Source organism: Hakea prostrata, chromosome 10 (genome assembly GCF_041222555.1).
Source record: "Hakea prostrata isolate BN-2017 chromosome 10, UWA_Hpros_2, whole genome shotgun sequence".
NCBI lineage: Eukaryota > Viridiplantae > Streptophyta > Magnoliopsida > Proteales > Proteaceae > Hakea > Hakea prostrata.
The window spans coordinates 7,116,718-7,137,809 of record NC_142609.1 but is presented as its reverse complement, the minus strand read 5'-3'; the positions used below and the strand labels follow the sequence as shown (position 1 = coordinate 7,137,809).

Genomic DNA, 21,092 nt, shown 5'->3' with positions numbered 1-21,092 from the left:
TCTATCCTTGCGTTTGGCAACTCCATTTTGAGGTAGAGTGTCAACACAACTAGTCTAATGGATTATCTCATGGTCGACCAAATAAGATGGAAATTCTCACCCGAATACTCAGTCCCATTATCAACTTGTAGGATTTTTACTGTAGCCCCAAATTGGGTAATAAGCATTTCGTGAAAAGTTTTCAAACAAGAGAAAACATCAATCTTTTGATGAAGTAAACCCATATGGTTCTAGTGCAATAGTTAATAAAGGTAACAAATCATCAATTACCAGAAATAAAAACAATACGAGATGTGCCCCACACATCAGAATGAATAATAGAAAAAGGAACTTTATTGCTACTATCTAAAATAGGATTAACATGCCTAGTATGCTTGGCTAACAAACATCACAATGAAAATCATTTAAGTTACAACGCTTAACTAAATTAGGAAAAAGCTTAGATAAAATGGGTAAGGAATGTGACCTAAACAATATACCACTGTGACAAAGTGAAAAGATTAGGAGAATCGTTACCAGAGACTGTAGTCAATGTCGAAGAAGACCCGTCTAGTAGACAGAGCACCCCCTGCTGTTTACCACTACCAAATGTATTCCCCATCTCCAAGCCCCAAAACACACAGTAGGAAAGGAAAAAAGAAGGCTATTTTGCAGTTTAGATCACAAGTAAGACTACTAATAGACAGATGATTAGCAGAGAACTTAGGAACATGCAAAACAGAGGATAGCTTTAAGGAAGGAGAACAAATAATGGAACCTTTTCCAACAATAGGAGAAATCAGCAATACGAACATTATAATTCAAAGGAATAGAAGAATATGTATGAAACAAAAATGAAGACCTAGTATACAATTGATTGCCCTAGAGTCAATTATCCAAGAGGAATGACTCAAGGTGACACTGTGACAACCGAAGTTACCTGTGGTGGGATCTGTGTCTGAAGGGGGGAACCATGGCAAAAGCGACACTGGAACTAGAAGTCGACTCATAAGAAGATACTTCAAGTCTGGTCATTAGCTGACTGAGGTGTTGGAGCTCATCAAAGAGGAGCTAGAGCACTTGGTTCTTCAAGATTGGCTTGATAGGCAGATGATTGATTTCTACTCAGATTGGCATTCCTACCTTCTCCACAAGAATTAGTTGGACGACCATACAACTTCCAACACTTGCCCTTAGTGTGACATTCCCAACCAGAATAATCACATTTAATTGGTGCACCGGAAAATCACCTCTACAGGTCCGGTTACCTCCTTTACCCGCCACCAACGCAGATCTCTCTAGCATCTAAGTGGGCACCATTGCTATCTAGCGATTATCTTTAGGTCAAGCATAGCATGAGCTTGCCCCATGGATGGAAAAAATCTCCCATGAGAGGATCTAAGCCCGTATCTGATCGTATTCAATAGTTAGTTTGGCCAAGAAATTATACACCCAAAGTTATCTTCCCACTTCTGATAGGCAGCAACATCAGTAACATAGGTTAAGAGTAAAATGCCCGTAGAAATCAAAAGTATAATAGTATTCATGAAGACTGTTGTAATACCGAGACAAAGTAAGTTCCTTATGTTGCAACTAATGGAATTTTCGCCAAATCTCGAAACAGTGTGCATTGTTTCCCACCTTTGAATAGGTTACCTTGGCAACTTTCCACATCGTTGCAGCATCAGGAAAAAGGAGATAGCTTTCTACAATACCCGGTTTAATGGAATTAAGATGGAACCCCCTAACCAAACAGTCATTACTACTTGTCTGGTTTTGTACCAGCAGAAGTTGGCTTGATAGGAGTCCGTGAAAATGACCTGTAAGGCCACGAGCACCAACCGCAAGAGAAACAGATCAACGCCCACGCAGGTAATTATTCCCATAAGTTTAACAATGTTCATATGGAATGGGGAGAAATCACATTCCCAAGAAACTAGAGTTTCCTCCATTCTAGATGTATCAGAAGAGGCGAAGGTTACTGAACCAAAGGCCATTGCAAGGAATCAAACAAAAGACTGATCCAAAAAATAGATCACAACATCAATAGCTAAAAAGGAAGTCTTGGTAGGAAAAAAAATGCTCACCACCGAGGAAGAAAAGCAATCGGTAACGAAGGTGGATGAAAAGGGAAGCAAGGAGGATCGAAGGGCCTAAAGGTCTTGCAGCACAGTTGCAATAGCTCTAGGGACCTCCGCAAGAGGTGGTAATGGCCTTTAAGGCTATTGTTGACTGGTGGGAAGCCTGGGATGGCAAAGGACCACCTTAGGGATGTGATGCTTCTAGGGCTATCGCTGGGTGAAGGAGAGGCCGGCTGGAGGTGGCGACAACCCTAGAGACAATCATGGAAGAAAATTCGATCGAAATGGTCGAAATTTCGATTGAAATGCTTGCAAAAATCCAACTCGAAACGAAATGTATCCATTTCGTTTCGTATCGACCGAAATTTCTGTCGATACGAGTCGAAATTTCGACCCGATACCATATCGGGCCGAAACGACACTTACGTAGGCTTTAAAATACCCAAAATCGAGCTCATTTTCGACCTACCATCAGTTTCGACTGTTTCGAGCGATATCGCCCAGGAGATTTCGACCTGATTTTGCATTTTTTGCTGATTTCTCTTGCTTTCATCCCATTCTACACCTAATTTCTAGTATTCCATTTCCTTCAAACACTTGATTTGCTCCTCCATTTGTGCATTTTCTCAAATCTTGCAAGGTGAGTAACCAACTTCCTCATTTTTTGATTTTTGTTTCATTTGTGCCTTAAATCATGTTAGATTGCTTCCAAATTTATATATGTTTACTTTAGAGTGATGATCTATGAATTTGCAGTGTCAAAATTATTTTTTGATTCTTCCTACTATTTTTTTATTTTTCTGTTATTAAAAATTATTTACTAAATTATGTATATTGTTAAAAATGTTTATGTATAGTACATGTATAAGCTTCAAATGGATGTATGTGAGAGTTGAGACACCATATTGCTGTGGTGGTGTTGAATTAATTTTTTTTTTCTGTTAATTATGTAATTTTACTGTATTTAATATATATTTAAATAATTAAAAAATATTTAAATATTAAAAAAATAATTAATTTCTGTTTTAAATTTAAAAATAGGAGAGTATTAGTGGAAGCATGTATGCAATTTTTTGAGCATGTTGTGGATATTTTTAAGATACTTAGTGTGTATTTTATATATTTTAATATTATTTATATATTAAAAAATACTTATATAGTTATACATATATTTTTTTTATATTTAAAAATAGGAGGTTATTATTAGAAGCATGTATGTCATTTTTGGAGCATATTGTGGAGTTTTTCAAGATACTTAGTGTGTGTTTCTTGTATCAGGCACTCTATTTTAAAGATGTCAGACATAGCTTGGGATTATGGGAGGCCACTGACAGCTGATAAGAGGAAGAGTGAGTGTAATTACTGCAAGAAACAAATAGGAGGAGGTGGAGCCACTAGATTGAAGGTGCATCTAGCTGGTGGCAACAGGGATGTAACAGGGTGCCCAAAGGTGCCTGTAGAGGTCAAGAAGGCAATGGCCTCATATATTAGTGGTGGAAAGCAAAAGAGGAAAGAGAAGAGAACACAGAGGGATGAGTTCGAGGATGCCCGCTTAGATGACCTTCCGGATCCCGAGGGTTATGGTAGGGATGAGCCAGGAGACAAGTGACCCCGATCCGGAGGCCGATCACCGAGGAGGGCGATGATGATGAGTAGGGAGCAACGAGAGGATTGATGACATCGGGGAGGCAACAGAGGAGTCCGGGTTGTGGGTCCTCTAGAGAGCCGATGAGGTATGGGAGGCATAGGTGGCTCCCAAGTCCCTATGAGGAGGTCTCAGAGTGTAAGGCAGGAGGCTCCTATCCCACGGGCCCCTACAAGGAGTCGAGCTTCCTTAGCACATCCTGCAGATCCGGATCTTGAGATTCTTCGCAATGATCCGGCCCTATTTGCGAGGCCCGAGCATAAACAGAGAAAGTTCAAGCACTTATGGGGGAGTGTGAAGGAGAAAGTGGGGATGGCTTTCTCCAAATGGGCACATTACCATAGTGTTCCAAAGCACATACAGCTCGGGGCCCTACTAAAAAGATATGATTGAGCGGATAGGCGGGTTGGGAGTGGTGTACGGGGCCCCACTCCATATGAGATATATAATGTGTATTTGCCTAAGCATAAAGAGGACATAAATGAATACATTAAGGGATTAAAGCCCATGTGGAATCATTATGGAGTGACTCGATGGCTGATGGTTGGACTGGTCCCACTTTGGACACTCCATCATCAATTTCATGTTGAATTGTGATGGGAGGACAAGTGTTCCTCAAGTCGATAGATGCATCCGGTGAGAAGAAGGATGCAAAATACATTTACAAATTACTGAAGCAAGTGGTGAAGGAGGTTGGAGTGGAAAATGTAGTTCAAATTGTGACTGATAATGGCTCCAACTACAAGAAAGCTGGGTTTGAAGATGCAAGAGAACTCCAGGTATCTAAAGTCTAAACATATAGTATTAATTTTCATTTGTAAATACATATATTTACATTACATATATACATGTACACTTTATAACTTTGTATTGATGGCTTGATGCCTTGATGGATGGACAGATATAGGCTCTTTTGGACTCCTTGTGCTGCTCACTACATTGACTTAATGTTGAAGGAGATTGGAAAGGTCAAGCTTGTGAAGAATACGGTGGACCAAGCTCGACATGTTAGCACCTTCATATATAACCACACTTATGCATTAAGGATGATGAGGGACAAGTGTCAGGGTGAGTTAGTGAGGCCAGGCATAACCAGATTTGCTACTAATTGGATAGCACTGCAGAGCTTTGAGAGTAGGAAGACTAGCCTTAGGAGTATGTTTGCATCAGAGGAATGGTTTAACTGGGAGGGTTCTTCATCAGTGGGAGGAAGGAGAGCATAGTTGACTATCCTTGATGAGAGTTTCTGGCACAATGTGAGGATAGTAGTGAAGATGCTTGAGCCTATGGTGAATGTGTTGAGGATGGTAGATCAGCAAAGAAAACCTACTCTAGCACACATATTTGCTGCAGTAGATAGGATGAAGCAGCAAGTTGCTCAGGTCCACCCACGCGGCAACAAGAAAGTCCTTCAAATCATCAACAGTAGATGGGAGTCTATGTTGCAGCATCCACTGCATAAGGCTGTTAAGTTGTCAAGTACTTAAGTCTAGTATTTAATTTAATTCTCATTATGTTATCACACTATTAAGGCTTAAGCATTAACTATTCCCTTTTATGACATACTTTTTCTTACACAGCATACTATTTAAATCCCAAGTACCATTACAAGGACAATCTTGGGATGAGGCAAGATTTGATGGATGCTGTCCAAACTGTAGTGGAGAAGTTCGAACCGGATACAGCTAAACAAGCAATCATCCTTATGGAGGTGAGATAGTGATTAGAATCATTTGATATTCACAATTCATAGTTTTATACTAAGTCATTAACCTAGTAAGTAGTAACTACTAAGTACTAACTAGTTATTGTTTTTTCTCTTTATATATTAGATAAAGGCTTTTAGGGATGCCACTGGGAGCTTCGGTCGTGTTGTGGCCGTATCGGGACGGGAAACCGCCCCTGCGGGTAAGTTCATTCATTTATTTCATTATACATTATACATTTAATTATTATATTCTATCTTTAATTTAGTTATTTAAGTATTAAAATGACTTGGAGTCTATGTTTGTTGCAGCTGAGTGGTGGTTGCAATTTGGACGTGATTCACACAACTTGAGTAGGATTGCAAGCAAAGTGCTCTCCCAAACATGTTCTGCCACTGGTTGTGAGCGAAATTGGAGCACCTTCAGCCTCATTCACTCGAAGAGGCGCAACCGATTGGGTGTGAAGCATCTAGAGGACCTTGTCTACCTACACTATAATATGAGACTGAGAGAGGATCATATTAGACAGGGGATGGACAGAGAGAGCACCAATATCGAGTTGGCCAACATATTTGAGATGGATGATGATGATAACCCAGTAGTTGACTGGATCAGGGATAGTGGAGACAGATTGCTGGATGAGGATGGAGGTCTTCCCAATAGTCAGATTGCAAAGGAGATGGGGGCTGATGTGGGGGACTTCATGGCCCAGGAGGGGAGGCCACATGCAGAGCCCGCCCGTCCCTTCGTTCTACACCCTAGTGCATCCACCCAGAGTGAGGATTTGATTTTCTGGTCCGACACTGAGAATGAGGTGACTCAGGCCTCCGGCGATGACGACGATGGTGGTGATGATGACAGTGATGGTGATGATGGAGGGGATGAGGAGGGTGTGGGACCTCGTGATCAGGATTCAGCTGATCCTAAGGAGAGACCACCACCACCACCACCTGCTGGACGTGAGAGTCAAGGGGGGGAGGACGACCACCGAGATTCACGGGAGAGAGTCGGTTCACCACCCACGCGACACGGGATTCGGACCATACCGGAGCTGCATCTCGAGGCAAAAATGTTTCCTCTACATATTCGAGGAAGGGGAAGGGGAGACAACGCATGGGCCGGGAGCACGAGAGGACACGCCATCATATGGGTCCTACCGTCCATCCGATGCCGAGAGCTTGGTGGGATCTATGAGATCGATGAGCATTGATGATGCTAGAGACTCCTCCACCTCCAGAGGATCCGGATGGCATAAGCCTGCAGAGTCCTCATATGATACTGCTGTGGAGAGTATTGGTTCTACCGAGTCGACTTATGGTTATGGTCCTTATGGTTATGGACCATATGGTGTCCCTCCTGGCTATCGAGTTCGGGGTCGGGCCGGTCGGCCACGACCGGAGCCTTATGGTTATGGAGCGGCCTATGGAGCTTATGGTGTCCCTCCCACTGTCGATTATCGGAGTCAGCCACTGCGACCTTATCAGTATCCTTATCCTTCTCCTAGTCCTGAGAGCCAAGGGCAGGGTGGTCTTTCATTTGTTGAGCAGATCTTCCACACTATTCCACAGCCAAAAGGCCCACCACCACCAGTTCCTTTGGAGATTCACAACTTCCCACCGTTAGGGAATCTTATGCATGTGGATGAGGCCACATACAGAGGTGCAGTTTTTGACTATGTCCAAAACTATATGGGGCGGGGGCAAACATCATGGGAGTTATATTGTCATTTGTATGGGGTGCAGACGGAAGAGGGAGACCTTGAGGCTTGAATAGAATAGACTTGTAAGTTGTAACTTGTAAGTAATAACAATACAGCTTCTTCTCTGATTCATGTACTATATACTTGGAATGTTGGATGTTACATTTTCAGTAGTTTTTTAGTAAACTAGTAGTTATTATAGTGTTTATTATGCTTGAAATAGCTAGTATGCAAAAATCCAAATCAATTTGAGTGCATTTGAGGCTCGAAATTGAGTTTTCAAGAATCAGGAAAAAAGTATCCAGTTTCAGTCGAAATTTCGACCTTTTCCAAGGTCGAAATGTTCATTTCAATCGAATTTTTTACCTTGGAGACAATAGAGAGGCGATGGCTCTAGGTCTGTTGCTGGGTAAACGGAAGGCTGGTGGGAGGTAAGTGCACGGTTTACACTCTTCGGTTCATGATCTCTGCAGAATAATGGTTTAAAGAATGATTGGAGGTACTTCAATTGTCAGTAGGAAATTAATGATCAAGACTCCAAATAAAGCTTAGAACTGAGTCAAAGGAAAGATTTTTCTCATGTTGCTTTTTGTTGTCATTAAGTACAGGCAGATCGAATCTCATTTCAATGGGTTTTGGCCCCACCATTCTCTTAAGGTGAGGAAAACTTTTCCAGCCATGCTTCCCTTCTTGAGATCAGACTCCCTCACTCAACTATGTGTATCACATTCATAGCATCTTTTTTATAATGTAGCATCAAGTATATTGACTCCTACTGCCACAGAAAACCCTCTTTGTCAGCCAACAAAGTGATCTAATGCATCTTTAGAAATGTCAAGCAGTAACAGATGGCCCACTCCTATCTCTAACTAATCTCTTGACTGAGCTATATCTATATCACAGGAGTGTTTTCCCTGCTACCCACTTCCCTAACTGGCTATTTATGTTTGAAAAATAAATATTGCAGATGACAATTCAGTAAATTGTATTTCAAAGGTTATCACCAATAAAAAAAAGGGTAACAGTTGATATTTGCATACTCAAATGTGATGGCATTAAAATTATGGAAAAACTCAGGGGTGGCATTGATAAGTTCCCTAAAATAATCCAAGTAACAAAACAAACTGGGTAGTTCCATATGCAACCTAATTTCCCATAGTTTAGGACCATAAAAGGCCTATTATATTAAAAACCCATGGGATCAAAAGCCCAACATGTATATAACCAAACTTTGACTTATTCCTAAGTACCCCACTTTGGTGATGGATTTGCATCACTTCCATTCAATTGGATGTATATCAGTACACCTTATTATAGCTCATTTGTCCATCTGATTCACATCAATTAGCCAGTTTCTAGATGGGAAGTATCATTTAGTATTTAAGCCCAAAAAGAAAATTTGGTATGTTGTGGGCATGTGCAACTGCTCAGGTCAAGTGCATACACACTTTTTAGTGTAGTTCCTCACAATGCATGAGAAAGAGAATTTGTATTATTTATACCCACATGGATGGGCATGTTCTACCATGAAATGAATGCACAACCAAGAAACATATAATGTGGTGAGTACTATGAGAAACGAACAAGACCTCCCAGCTAAAGAGTCCAGATGCGGCAATAAGCTCCCTCGTTTGATAATTTTCAGCATTGTATCCTGGGTCCTGTACAGTACTCAGTTCTGCCAAACTCTTTAAGAAAGTTATTGTATCTGAAAGGCCAATAAGATCTCCATGAAGAATCTCAAATTCTTCAGTGCGTCTAACAAAAAGCAAGCAGAAGATATTTGTCAAGCAAAGTACACACATGATAATATGACAATGCACATTCATTGGAATTTAAAGAAAAAAATTATGAGAAACTCACGACTTTGCAGGATAGCTTTTCTCATTCATTTCAACATTAGGCACTGCTTCTCCAAATCCAAGTTTACTTTCAGCAAGTGAATAACATTCTGGCATGTGGACATCTTTACCTGGGACACTTTGTAGTTGATATCCAAGTACTATGGCATCACACAATCTCCGTGCCCCACTTAGCTACAGTTGTCAGTAGAAAAAAGATCAGATTCATTAATAGGTTGTTAATAGCCGCATAACCAAACTGCAACTTAATCAAGTACTGTCCAGTACTGAAATTCTGACACGCAGGATAGGGTTAATGACAACAAGCAATCAAATGGCTCTGAATTACAACATATTGTGTAACACCCTATGAGGTGGTGAAACTTGACGATAAGGAGATTCCTCAGAGTGATTGTTTTAGGTACCTAGGTTCAATCATAAATAAAAGAGGTGATATAGAGGATGATGTTTCCCAAAGAATTAAAATAGGGTGGATGAAGTGGAGAGGTGTGTCCGAGGTCTTGTGTGATCGACGTATTCCTTTAAAGCTTAAAGAAAAATTCTATAGGACTGTCCTTCGACCAGCTATGATGTACAGTGCAGAGTGTTGGGCTGTTAAAAAGAATCACATAGATAAACTTAGTGTAGCAGAAATGAGAAAGCTAAGATGGACGAGTGGCAAAACTTGGAAGGGTAAGATAAGGAATGATCATATTAGAGTTGGCCTGGGAGTTGCTCCCATTAGTGATAAACTTCGAGAAAGTCGTTTGAGGTAGCACGCCACGTTCAACAAAGACCTATAGATGCCCCTATATAGAAAAGTGATAATCCAGATTGAAGGAACTAAAAGAGCTAGGGGCAGACCTATCACCTAAAATAACTTTAAAAGAAGTGGTGAGAAAGGATATGCATAGCTTAATTCTTGTATCTAGCATGGCCTTAAACAGAATCAATTGGAAGGCAAGAATCCATGTAGCCAACGGCATTTAGTTGGGACAAGGTTTATTGTTGTTGTTGTTTTTGAAGAATACTGGCAGATTTACTGGTTTATGTGACAAGCTGCAAGTGCAAAGTGTGAAATGAAATCTGACAGTCTGACAAACTTCAAATTTGGCAATTGGCATTATGTGTCCATTCTAAGTAGATGTTGAAAGAGTTAGAGAAATCCTGACCTTTATCTGAAGGACATAGCTAGAGCTTTATTTATAGTCATAAGTTACCAATTACAGACCAAATCAAATCTTCCCCGTGTGGGAATCTTACAAGAATAATAAGAGATCCTAAAAGATCCTAAAGATCCTAACAAAACCCAAAGAATAGCAATAAATCATGTCTTTCTTGAACATACAAAGCACACTAAAGTTAACTGCCACTTTGTTCATTGAGAAGTTGCAACAATGGCTAGTTCCTTCAAAATATATCCGTGATGGAGGGCAACTACCTAATATGTTCACAAAATCTTTAGGCTGCAAGGGTTGATTATATTTGTAACAAGCTGAGAATGTGCAACCTGTATGCTCCAGCTTAAGGGGAAGTGCTAGAAAGAAGAGCTAAAAAGGGTAGAATTGAATGAAAGAAAAGGGAACACAAGTTAGTGCAAGGGCTAACTCAAGAGGACGTTTTCCTTATTAGATTAGGTTTCTTACTTCTATTTTTAGTGTCCTAATTAAGTTTGTACATCTAATAGTTCGAGGTCTCGCAACATCTCGTAAGATCTCTTTTTCTTTTTTCTTTTTTCTTTTTCTTTTTTTTTCTTTTTTTTTTTTTTTTTTTTTTTTTTTTTTTTTTTTTCCTTTAGATCTTGAGACAAGATCTATGTGCCCGGAAATACAAGATATGAGCTAACATCTAGATTCGAGATCCCGTATCTCACAAGATCTCCATTCAATCCAGTCTCTGAAAATACCATATCTCGATCTAGAGAAGTCAAGATCTCGTGTCTGAACACTCCTACCTTTGCTGTTTTGGGTGTTTTGGCAGGATCTTTTGCTTGAAAGTTGGTTGGTTCTCTACAAAGGGCACACCAACAAGCCATTTAGCTCATCTACAACAAAGATACAAATATTGAAGCCAATGATGAAGCAAGTGAGTATTCTCCCCAAACTTCATTTTTCTCAAAAACTATGTGCTACACTAATGGAGGTGGTGCTGGTGCTAGTGTTGGAGGAGTTGCTTAGTCACTGAATTTACTCTTGTACTCCCATGGTGCAACTTATAAGTACACTGATGTTTTCATTTCTATCAATTAATGATTGTTATTTCATGTTTTATAACTCTAAATATCACTCCTTCAACGTATCAATTTCAAAGTTAGGGTCAAGTTGGAACTCATATATATACGTGTTTTCTCACAAATATAAGGTCATCACTATGTTTAGAAGGCCCAAAATACTCTAAATACCAAATTATAGCCCAAAGCAAGACCTAATACCCACCGAGATGGGCCCTCGAGTATGGTCGAGTTGACCAAGGATTTTACCAGATCTCGGGCTCAGATATCACAAAAATCACACGAGATCTCAATTTTTTTAGGCACCGAGATGTATATAATCGAGATCTCAAACCATGGTAGACCTATGTTGGTCTATAAATAAAGATAGTGGTTATTGGAGGTTCACAATTTAATGTGAGGCCTACTAGGATGTTGTAAATACTTCTTCTCCTCTCGCCTTTTTTCTCTCTTTTCATTGTTTCTCTTTCTTATTTACACTTTGGAAACAACATAGGATTGATAAATGTATGGTTGGACATTTATTGGATGATTTCCATCGTAATCAACCAACTTATAAGCATAGCTATAAAGGTGAGGTGATAGAGAACAATGAAAACCAAGGCGACATCAAGCAAGGCGACAAGGTGAGACCAGGTTGCCTTGACCCAAAGAAGGGGCAGGAGACGCTCAGGCAATGCCATGAGAACTATGCTTAATAGACCTAAAACATAGGTACATGAGTTGAGTACAAAATTCCCTATAAGTAAAATTGAACCAATGATTCAATCCCGGTTCTTTAACAGATCTTGGTTAATTATCCTTGTTCAATTGAGGCTAAAGAAATTGATGTGTAGTAAAAGGGTAATTGAACAAATTAGGTTTTATGACTAGTTCCAATACATGATAAGTAGTGAACATGTCCTGTACAATGGACGCATTAGATGCTCCTATACGGCAGTGATTGATTCAGATTGAAAGTGCTAAAACAGTCACGGGTAGACCTGTCCAGGAGTGAAGACACGCATAGCTTAGGCTTTTTAGGCAAGCAAGGCATTGAGTAGACTTGACTGGAGCTAAGGATCCATGTACCCAACACCATTTTGTTCAGATAAGGATGAACTGAGTTGAAGTTAAGCCTTTATTATCTAGCCAAAACTGAATTATGTACCTATTCTACTGTTTATACTTCTATCAAATGCTATTTTATATCCTAAAAGGATAAACCATTCCCAGGGAATAAAACCCCAGACCAGATTGCAGATTTAAAGATGGAGTCACATAAAGAACTCTTATTTCATCTCATTAACAAAATCAACAAGCAGTATGTTAACAACTTACCGGTACATGGTAAAATATAGCAGAGCTCAATAAATTAAGAGAAAACCAGCACTAGAAATTCAAAATTTACTTCCACCAAAAAAAGGAAATTCTTGAATCACCTAGGAGATAACAATATTAAAACACAATTTCATGTTTCCCAGACTATACCTTGTCTGAAGCATAGTTTTTGCCAACAGCAGTATCCTGTAGTATGCGAGCAGCCACCTGAAATATTTATTAAGGCTATGACTACGCAGATAAACTGACAAGACAGGGTCAGGTAATACAATTATATCATCAGGAAAGGACAAAACAAAATGATTGAAAACATACTATCAGAAGAGGAAATATCAGAACCTTCTGGTTGGGGAAGAAAAACTCTATATAGTATCAAACTGAATTACAGCTTTGCAGGCTGATCATAAAACACTTAGTTATCATTTTAGAACTCTATTCTAATTCCAAAAGGATCATATATTCATATCATCCAGGGTCAAGGACACTTTTCAGTGTTATGAACCATCAAAGAAACAAAATGAAGAATCTTTCATAAAAAAAAAAGAAGAGAATTTAACAGTATTTCACATATAAGACAGTATTGGACTAGGTCCCAGTTATTACAGTTAGGATCTACACAGAGTGGATGCAAACTTTCCAACTTTATACCTACTATACAATCTATTGTAAAATAAAACAGAAGGCAAATGTTCGCTGCCACTATGACTAGCCATTCTACAGCAAATTATGTTAGGAAATTTTTAAGATTTTGGATCAGTATCTGAAAATATATTTTAACTTGCTGAAATCGTACATGTTGAGAGAATTGATAAATCTTAAATTGTTCATTATAGTCATAACTTACCAAATACAGAACACACCAAATCTTCCCAGTGTGGGAATCTTACAAGATATCTTAACAAATATACCCTTAATAAGGAAAACACAAAAAATAGAAAGTAAATCTAGAAAATAAATATACTAATACAATCTTACCCCAACTAGCACCTATTCTGTCTTACAACACTCCCCCTCAAGTTGGAGCATAGATATTTATCATATGCCCAACTTGGCGATACTATTGAACATCTTGGTGCTCAAGCTCTTTGTAAGCACATCATCCTGCTGACTCTCTGAGGTAACAAAAGTGATACAAAACAATCCAGCCTCAACTCTTTGATGAAGTGTTTATCAATATCCACACACTTGGTCCTGTCATGCTGTATTGGGTTGTGAGCTATGATTGTTGACCAACTGTCTGAGTACAACTGTATAAAAATAACTAAAACTGACCTAATCTCCTAAAGCAGCCCTTTCAGCCATAGTACCTCACAAATACCCTGAGGAATCGCCCTATACTTGGCCTCTGCAATGGACCTTGCAACCACAGCTGGTTTCTTGCTTCTCTAAGTCACCAAATTGCTTAGCATGCATATATGAATGCTTTAATCGTCAAGTGTCCATGAGCTGAAATCAAAATTCACTTCCCAGGAGTGGCTTTCAAGTACCTCAAGATACGATAATGCCGCATCGATTGTGAAAAGGGATCATGCATATACTGGCTGACAAGACTAACTACAAATGTGATGTTTGTGGTCTAATATGAGATAGATAAATCAACTTTCCCACCAACTTTTGATACATTGTCTTATTAACTAGTTCCCTTCTTTTGCCTTCAAGTACCTTAAGATATGATGCACCACATCTAAGTGTGAGTAGGGATCATGCATATACCGGTTGACTAGACTAACTACAAATGTGATGTCTGGTCTAGTGTAAGATGAATAGATCAACTTTCCCACCAAAGGTTGATACCTCGTCTTACCGACCAGTTCTCCTACTTTTTCCATCAAGTGTAGGTTAGGCTCAATAGGAGTTTCAACAAGTTTATATCCTAATATCCCAGTTTCCTCAAGTAGATCCAAAGTATACTTCCTCTGAGAGAGAGACACACCATTAGCCGAATATGCCAACTCCAGCCATAGGAAATATCAAAGCTCTCCCATAAGAAGGTCTTCAAAGCTGAAATTTCACTCTCGCTACTATTTATGATCACGATATCATCTACATATACCTAGAAATACAGTAGTGTGGGAACCATCTCTTTTAGTGAACAAGGTGTGGTCTGCATCGCTTTGCTTGTAGCCATTAGAGATCACGGCTTTATGGAAACTCCCAAAGAACGCCCTTGGAGATTGCTTCAACCCATATAAAGCCCTCTTAACTTGCATTCTCATAAGTCTTAGTACTGGAATACCCAAGTGGCACATCCATGTATACCTCCTCTTGGAGTTCTCCAAGTAGAAAAGCATTCTTACATCTAACTATTGTAGGCTCCATGGAAAAAAATTCGATCGAAATGGTCAAAAATTTCGACCGAAATGCATGCAAAATTTCAATTCGAAACGAAATACAGGTACAAGCACGAAATGTGTCATGTATCGTATCGTATCGCGACCGATATATCGGTCAATACGAGTCGAAATTTTGGCCCGATACCATATCGGGCCGAAATGATACTTGCGCAAGTTATAAAATATACTTTTTCGAGTCATTTTTGACCTACCAAGCCATTTCGATTGTTTCGACCCATATCGCCAGCGAGATTTCGAGCCCTTTTTTAGTTTTTTTTTATTTCTCTTGCTTTCATCCCTCTTTTCACCTAATTTCTACAACTCCATTTCCTTCAAACACTAGATTTGCTCCTCCATTTGTGCATTTTCTCAAATCTTGCAATCTGAGTAACCAACTTCCTCATTTTTTTATTTTTGTTTCGTTTGTGCCTTAAATCGTCTTAGATTGCTTCCAAATTTATGTATGTTTACTTTAGAGTGTTGATCTATGAATTTGTAGGGTCAAAATTAATTTTTTATTCTTCCTACTATTTTTTCATTTTTCTGTTATTAAAAATTATTTAGTAAATTATGTATATTGCTAAAAATGTATGTGTAGTACATGTATGAGCTTCAAATTTATGTATGTGAGAGTTGAGAAACCATATTGCTCTGTGATGGTGTTGAATTAATTTTTTTTCTGTTAATTATGTAATTTTACTGTATTTAATATATATTTAAATAATTAATAAAATATTTAAATATTAAAAAAAAAACTAATTAATTTCTGTTTTAAATTTAAAAATAGCAAAGTATTAGTGGAAGCATGTATGCAATTTTTGGAGCATGTTGTGGATATTTTTAAGATAGTTAGTGTGTATTTTTTATATTTAAATTTAAATTATATATATGTATATATATATATATATATATATATATATATATATATATATATAATATAATTTATATTTAAAAATAAGAGGTTATTATTAGAAGCATGTATGTCATTTTTGTAGCATATTGTGGAGCTTTTCAAGATACTTAGTGTGTATTTCTTGTATCAGGCACTCTCTTTCAAGTTTCAAAGATGTCAAACATAGTTTGGCAACACGGGAAGCCACTGACAGCTGATAGAAGGAAGAGTGAATATAATTATTATAAGAAACAAATAGGAGGAGGTGGGGCCACTAGATTGAAGGTGCATCTAGCTGGTGGAAACAGGGATGTAATAGGGTGCCCAAAGGTGGCCGTAGAGATCAAAAGGGCAATGGCCTCATATATTAGTGGTGGAAAGCAAAAGAGGAAAGAGAAGAGAACACAGAGGGATGAGTTCGAGGATGCAAGCTTAGATGACCTTCCAGATCCTGAGGATTATGGATGGATGAGCCAAGAGAGTGTGACCCTGATCCAGAGGCCGATCAGCTGAGGAGGGCGATAATGATGAGTAGGGAGCAACAGAGGGTTGATGACATGAGGAGGCAACAGAGGGGTCTGGGTCCTCTAGAGAGCCAATAGGTATGGGAGGCACAGGTGGCTCCCAAATCCCTATGAGGAGGACTCAGAGTGTGAGGCAGGAGGCTCTTATCCCACGGGCCCCTAAAAGGGGTCGAGCTTCGTCAGCACATCCTACAGATCTAGATCTTGAGATTCTTCGCAATGATCCGGCCCTATTTACGAGGCCTAAGCATTAACAGAGAAAGTTGAAGCACTTATGGGGGAGTGTGAAGGACAAAGTGGGGATGGCTTTCTCCAAATGGGCTTATTACCATAGTATTCCAACACATATAGCCCAGGGGCCCTACTATAGAGATAAGTAGGGCTGGGAGTGGTGTACAGGGCCCCACTCCATATAAGATATATAATGTCTATTTGCCTAAGCATAAAGAGGACTTAAATGAGTATATTAAGGGATTAAAGCCCATATGGGCTCACTATGCAGTGACTGTGATGGCTGATGGTTGGAATGGTCCCACTAGACAGTCCATCATCAATTTCATGTTGAATTGTGATGGGAGGATAGTGTTCCTCAAGTCAGTAGATGCATCCGGTGAGAAGAATGATCAAAATACATTTACAAATTATTGAAGCAAGTGGTGAAGGAGGTTGGAGTGGAAAATGTGATTCAAATTGTGACTAATAATGGCTCTAACTACAAGAAAGTTGGGTTGAAGATGCAGGAGAACTCCAGGTATCTAAACATATAGTATTAATTTTCATTTGTAAATAACTAAATACACATATTTACATTACATGTACACTTTATAACTTTGTATTGATGCCTTGATGGATGGACATATATAAGCTCTTTTGGACTCCATGTGATGCTCACTGCATTGACTTAATGTTGAAGGACATCAGAAAGGTCAAGCTTATGAAGAAGACCGTGGAGCAAGGCCGACAAGTTAGCACCTTCATCTATAACCACACCTATGCATTAAGGATGATGAGGGACAAGTGTCAGGGTGAGTTAGTGAGGCCAGGCATAACCAGATTTGCTACTAATTGGATAGCACTACAAAGCTTTGAGAGTAGGAAGACTAGCCTTAGGAGCATGTTTGCATCAGAGGAGTGGTTTAACTGGGAGGGTTCTTCATCAGTGGGAGGAAGGAGAGCACAGTTGACCATACTCGATGAGACTTTTTGGCACAATGTGAGGATAGTGGTAAAGATGCTTGAGCCTATGGTGCATGTGTTGAGGATGGTAGATCAGTAAAGAAAACCTACTCTACCACACATATTTGCTGCAGTAGAGAAGATGAAGCAGTAAGTTGCTCAGGTCCACCCACACGGCAACAAGAAAGTCCTCCAAATCATCGAACTTTGATGGCAGTCTATGTTGCAACATCCACTACATAAGGCTGGTGAGTTGTTAAGTCTAGTATTTAATTTAATTTTCATTATGTTATCACACTATTAAGCATTAACTATTCCCTTTTATGACATACTTTTTCTTACACAGCATACTATTTCAATCTCAAGTACCATTACAAGGACAATCTTGGGATGAGGCAAGATTTGATGAATGCCGTCCAAACTGTAGTGGAAAAGTTTGAACTAGATTCATCTAAACAAGCAGTCATCCTTAAGGAGGTGAGATAGTGATTTGAATCATTTGATATTCACAATTCATAGTTTTATACTAAGTCATTAACCTAGTAACTAGTTATTGTTTTTTCTCTTTATATATTAGATAAAGACTTTTAGGGATGCCACTGGGAGCTTCGGTCGTGTTGTGGCCATATCGGGACGGGAATCCGCCCTTGCGGGTAAGTTTCATTTATTTCATTATATAATATATATTTAATTATTATATTATATCTTTAATTTAGTTATTTAAGTATTAAAATGACTTGGAGTCTATATTTGTTGCAGCTAAGTGATGGATGCAATTTGGATGTGACTCACACCACTTGAGTGTGATTGCAAGCAAAGTGCTCTCCCAGACATGTTCTCCACCTGGTTGTGAGCGAAACTGAGCACCTTCAGCCTCATTCACTCGAAGAGGCGCAACCAATTGGGTGTGAAGCGTCTACAGGACCTTGTCTATATACACTATAATATGAGACTGAGAAAGGATCATATTAGACAGGGGATGGACAGAGAGAGTACCAATATCGAGTTAGCCGACATATTTGAGATGGATGATGATGATAACCCAGTAGTTGACTGGATCAGGGACAATGGAGAGCCACTGCTGGATGAGGAGGGAGGTCATCCCTGTAGACAGTTGCCAGAGGAGATGGGGGCTGATGTGGAGGACTTCATGGCCTAAGAGGGGAGGGTACATGCAAAGCCCACCCGTCCCTTCGTGCCACACCCTAGTGCATCCACCCAAAGTGAGGATTTGATTTTCTGGTCCGACACTGAGGATGAGGTGACTCAAGTCTCCGGCAATGACGACGATGGTGGTGATGATGACGATGGCGGTGATGATGGAGGCGATGAGGAGGGTATTGGACCTCGTGATTAGGATTCAGTTGATTGTCCAAATTTTATTTATTTTCACATAATCATCCAAATTTTCAAAAAATAAAATTAAAATTTATGAGGTGGAAAGAAACACTGACACTATGAGGATGTAGATCGCCCATGGGCGTTTAACATATATTTATTTCATAGCCATGCAAAACATGCATCATATATTTCTTCTACATTTTTATATAAGAAAAATACATTTTCTAAACCACAAAAATAATACATATTGCAAAACAAAATTTTGACACCGTGAGTTTGTGGATTGGTCCACGATGTTCAACATATATTAATTTCATTATCATCAAACAACTTTTGAACATCCTTTCCAAAGTAACTGTTTAGGCAAAAATCGGTTACCACAAGAAAACACTTCAATCTTAGTTTTGGGAGATTCAATCCATTGCAATCACAAGTTTGCCAGTGCTTTGTCAAGTCTACCCCTTGATTTGAGGTATTCCTGCTCAAAATGGTAAAAGTGGGTCTCTTGTGGGGTTTCCAATCAAAACCAACTCAAAATTAAGTCTTGGTCGAAATCTCGACTGAGATTTTGAGTCGAGATTTCGACGAGACTTGGTTATATTTCTTTTCTTTTTTTTCCTATTTACTTTGCCCCTTCAAAATTACGGAAAGTCGAACCAGGAAGAATATCAAGATTTCGCAAGATTCCAATCAATTTTAGTCATTTTCATTTCAACCCACATCTCATTTTGATGGGTTGAAATTCCAAGATTTGCTGAATTTTGGCGAAATTTTGTGAAAGTTTTTTCCATGATATATAATTGGTCCCTGAATGTTAGAATCTTCTCAAATACAGAAACTCCTTAGCAAAGAAAGGATTACTATATGCCAAGCACAATTAGATGAGAATAAAATGCATAACAAATTCTGATGAAGCTAGACACATATGATGAGAATGTCTACATCTGTTTATTGCACATTTGTGGGAGGTATATAGGCACATAAAGATGCACCCAAAAAAAACGCAGTAACCAGATCCAATGCAGAGGTAGAACTTCAGGAGGTGGTTCATGTAGTTCTTGACTGGAAGTGATCCAACTAGAAGCCAACAACCAAGATCAGCAACAATTTTGGAAAGCTCATTAGGTCAAAATAGGGTCTTAGATCAACTCTAAGGTTAGTGTTTGATTAAACCTAGGGTTTGATGGTTGGGTTATGTCAAACAAGTGTAGGAAATCTAACAGCAAAGGTTTGATGCTGTTTCAGGAAGGGGGAGAAAAAAAAAAGATCTAGGGTTTCCATGGATTGGGATGGATGCCTCATGGAATCAAGTACTCCTAGGACTGCAAGGGCGTTCCAATCAAATATGGTAGCATACTGATGGTTGGACTTCTTTGTAGGTTTTATGGTATGTGGATGGTTTCCACAAAGGATGAATGTGAGGGTCTATGGTTCAGAGGATTGGAAGAAGAACAAGGTTGGGGATGATTCAATTTACCGTTGTGGAATATCATCTCCTCTCTTGCGGTTTGTTATGGGATTCCTGCTCAATTCAATTGAACCAAGTATTGTGGAAAGTTATCTTCTTCTTCTTGATGCTGCTACAATTTGGAAAGTTGTCAAGGAGACTTATTCAAAGGTTGGTAACGATGCACAATGTTTTGAAATCAGAAGGAAAATTCATCAGCTACAACAAAAGGAGCTCAACATATCTCAACATTACAATACTCTTCCAAGTTGCAATAAAGCCCTTGACTTCTACCGGCATTTTACTTCATCCTGCACTGCTAACGTTGCTGCTTATCAGAAGTGGGAGGACAAGCATCGAGTGTATGATTTTCTATCAGGCCTTAATATTGAGTATGATCAGATCTGTGCACATATCCTTTCATGGGAACCTTTTCCATCTCTGGAGCATTTATTATACCGCACAAGGTATTCTGTTGTCCCATGTTTTGCAACAGTTCTGTTCCCTTAAGAATCTTTTAGGGACAGCAGCTTTTACTAACCACACAAGGTATTTTGTTGCATTGCCTTTCCCCAAAACCACCATATTCATGGTAAGTTGGATCCACGTAAGTTCCGGTATATTTTCTTAGGTTATCCTGCTACCAAGAAGGGCTATAAGTAATATCACCCTGCTCCTCATCATTTCTTTGCCTCTATAGATGTTGTATTCTAGTAACAAGTACTTTCTTTTCCCTTACACTACTGCAAGGGGAGAGTCTTAATGAAAAGATTTTGGTCTTGGTTCCTCCTTTAGATATTTCTCCTGAGATTCCTGTTGATGATCCTCCTCGGGAAGATGGAGTGACCAGACAGGAATAGCTGGTGGATAATGTGCAG

At 39.1% G+C, this 21,092-nt stretch overlaps 1 protein-coding gene across 2 annotated transcripts in view; it reads right to left on the bottom strand.

Moving 5' to 3' along the window:
* LOC149001778 (L-arabinokinase-like) overlaps positions 1 to 21,092 on the bottom strand; it is a 105,534-nt gene that overhangs the window by 56,753 nt on the left and 27,689 nt on the right. For both annotated transcript variants that reach the window (XM_089138914.1, XM_089138915.1), the window contains 3 exons: positions 12,652 to 12,708; positions 8,974 to 9,146; positions 8,700 to 8,868 (listed from right to left, as the gene is read on the bottom strand). In XM_089138914.1, the coding sequence (XP_088995040.1) occupies positions 8,700 to 8,868; positions 8,974 to 9,146; positions 12,652 to 12,708 (399 nt within the window). The remainder of the gene's footprint in view (positions 1 to 8,699; positions 8,869 to 8,973; positions 9,147 to 12,651; positions 12,709 to 21,092) is intronic.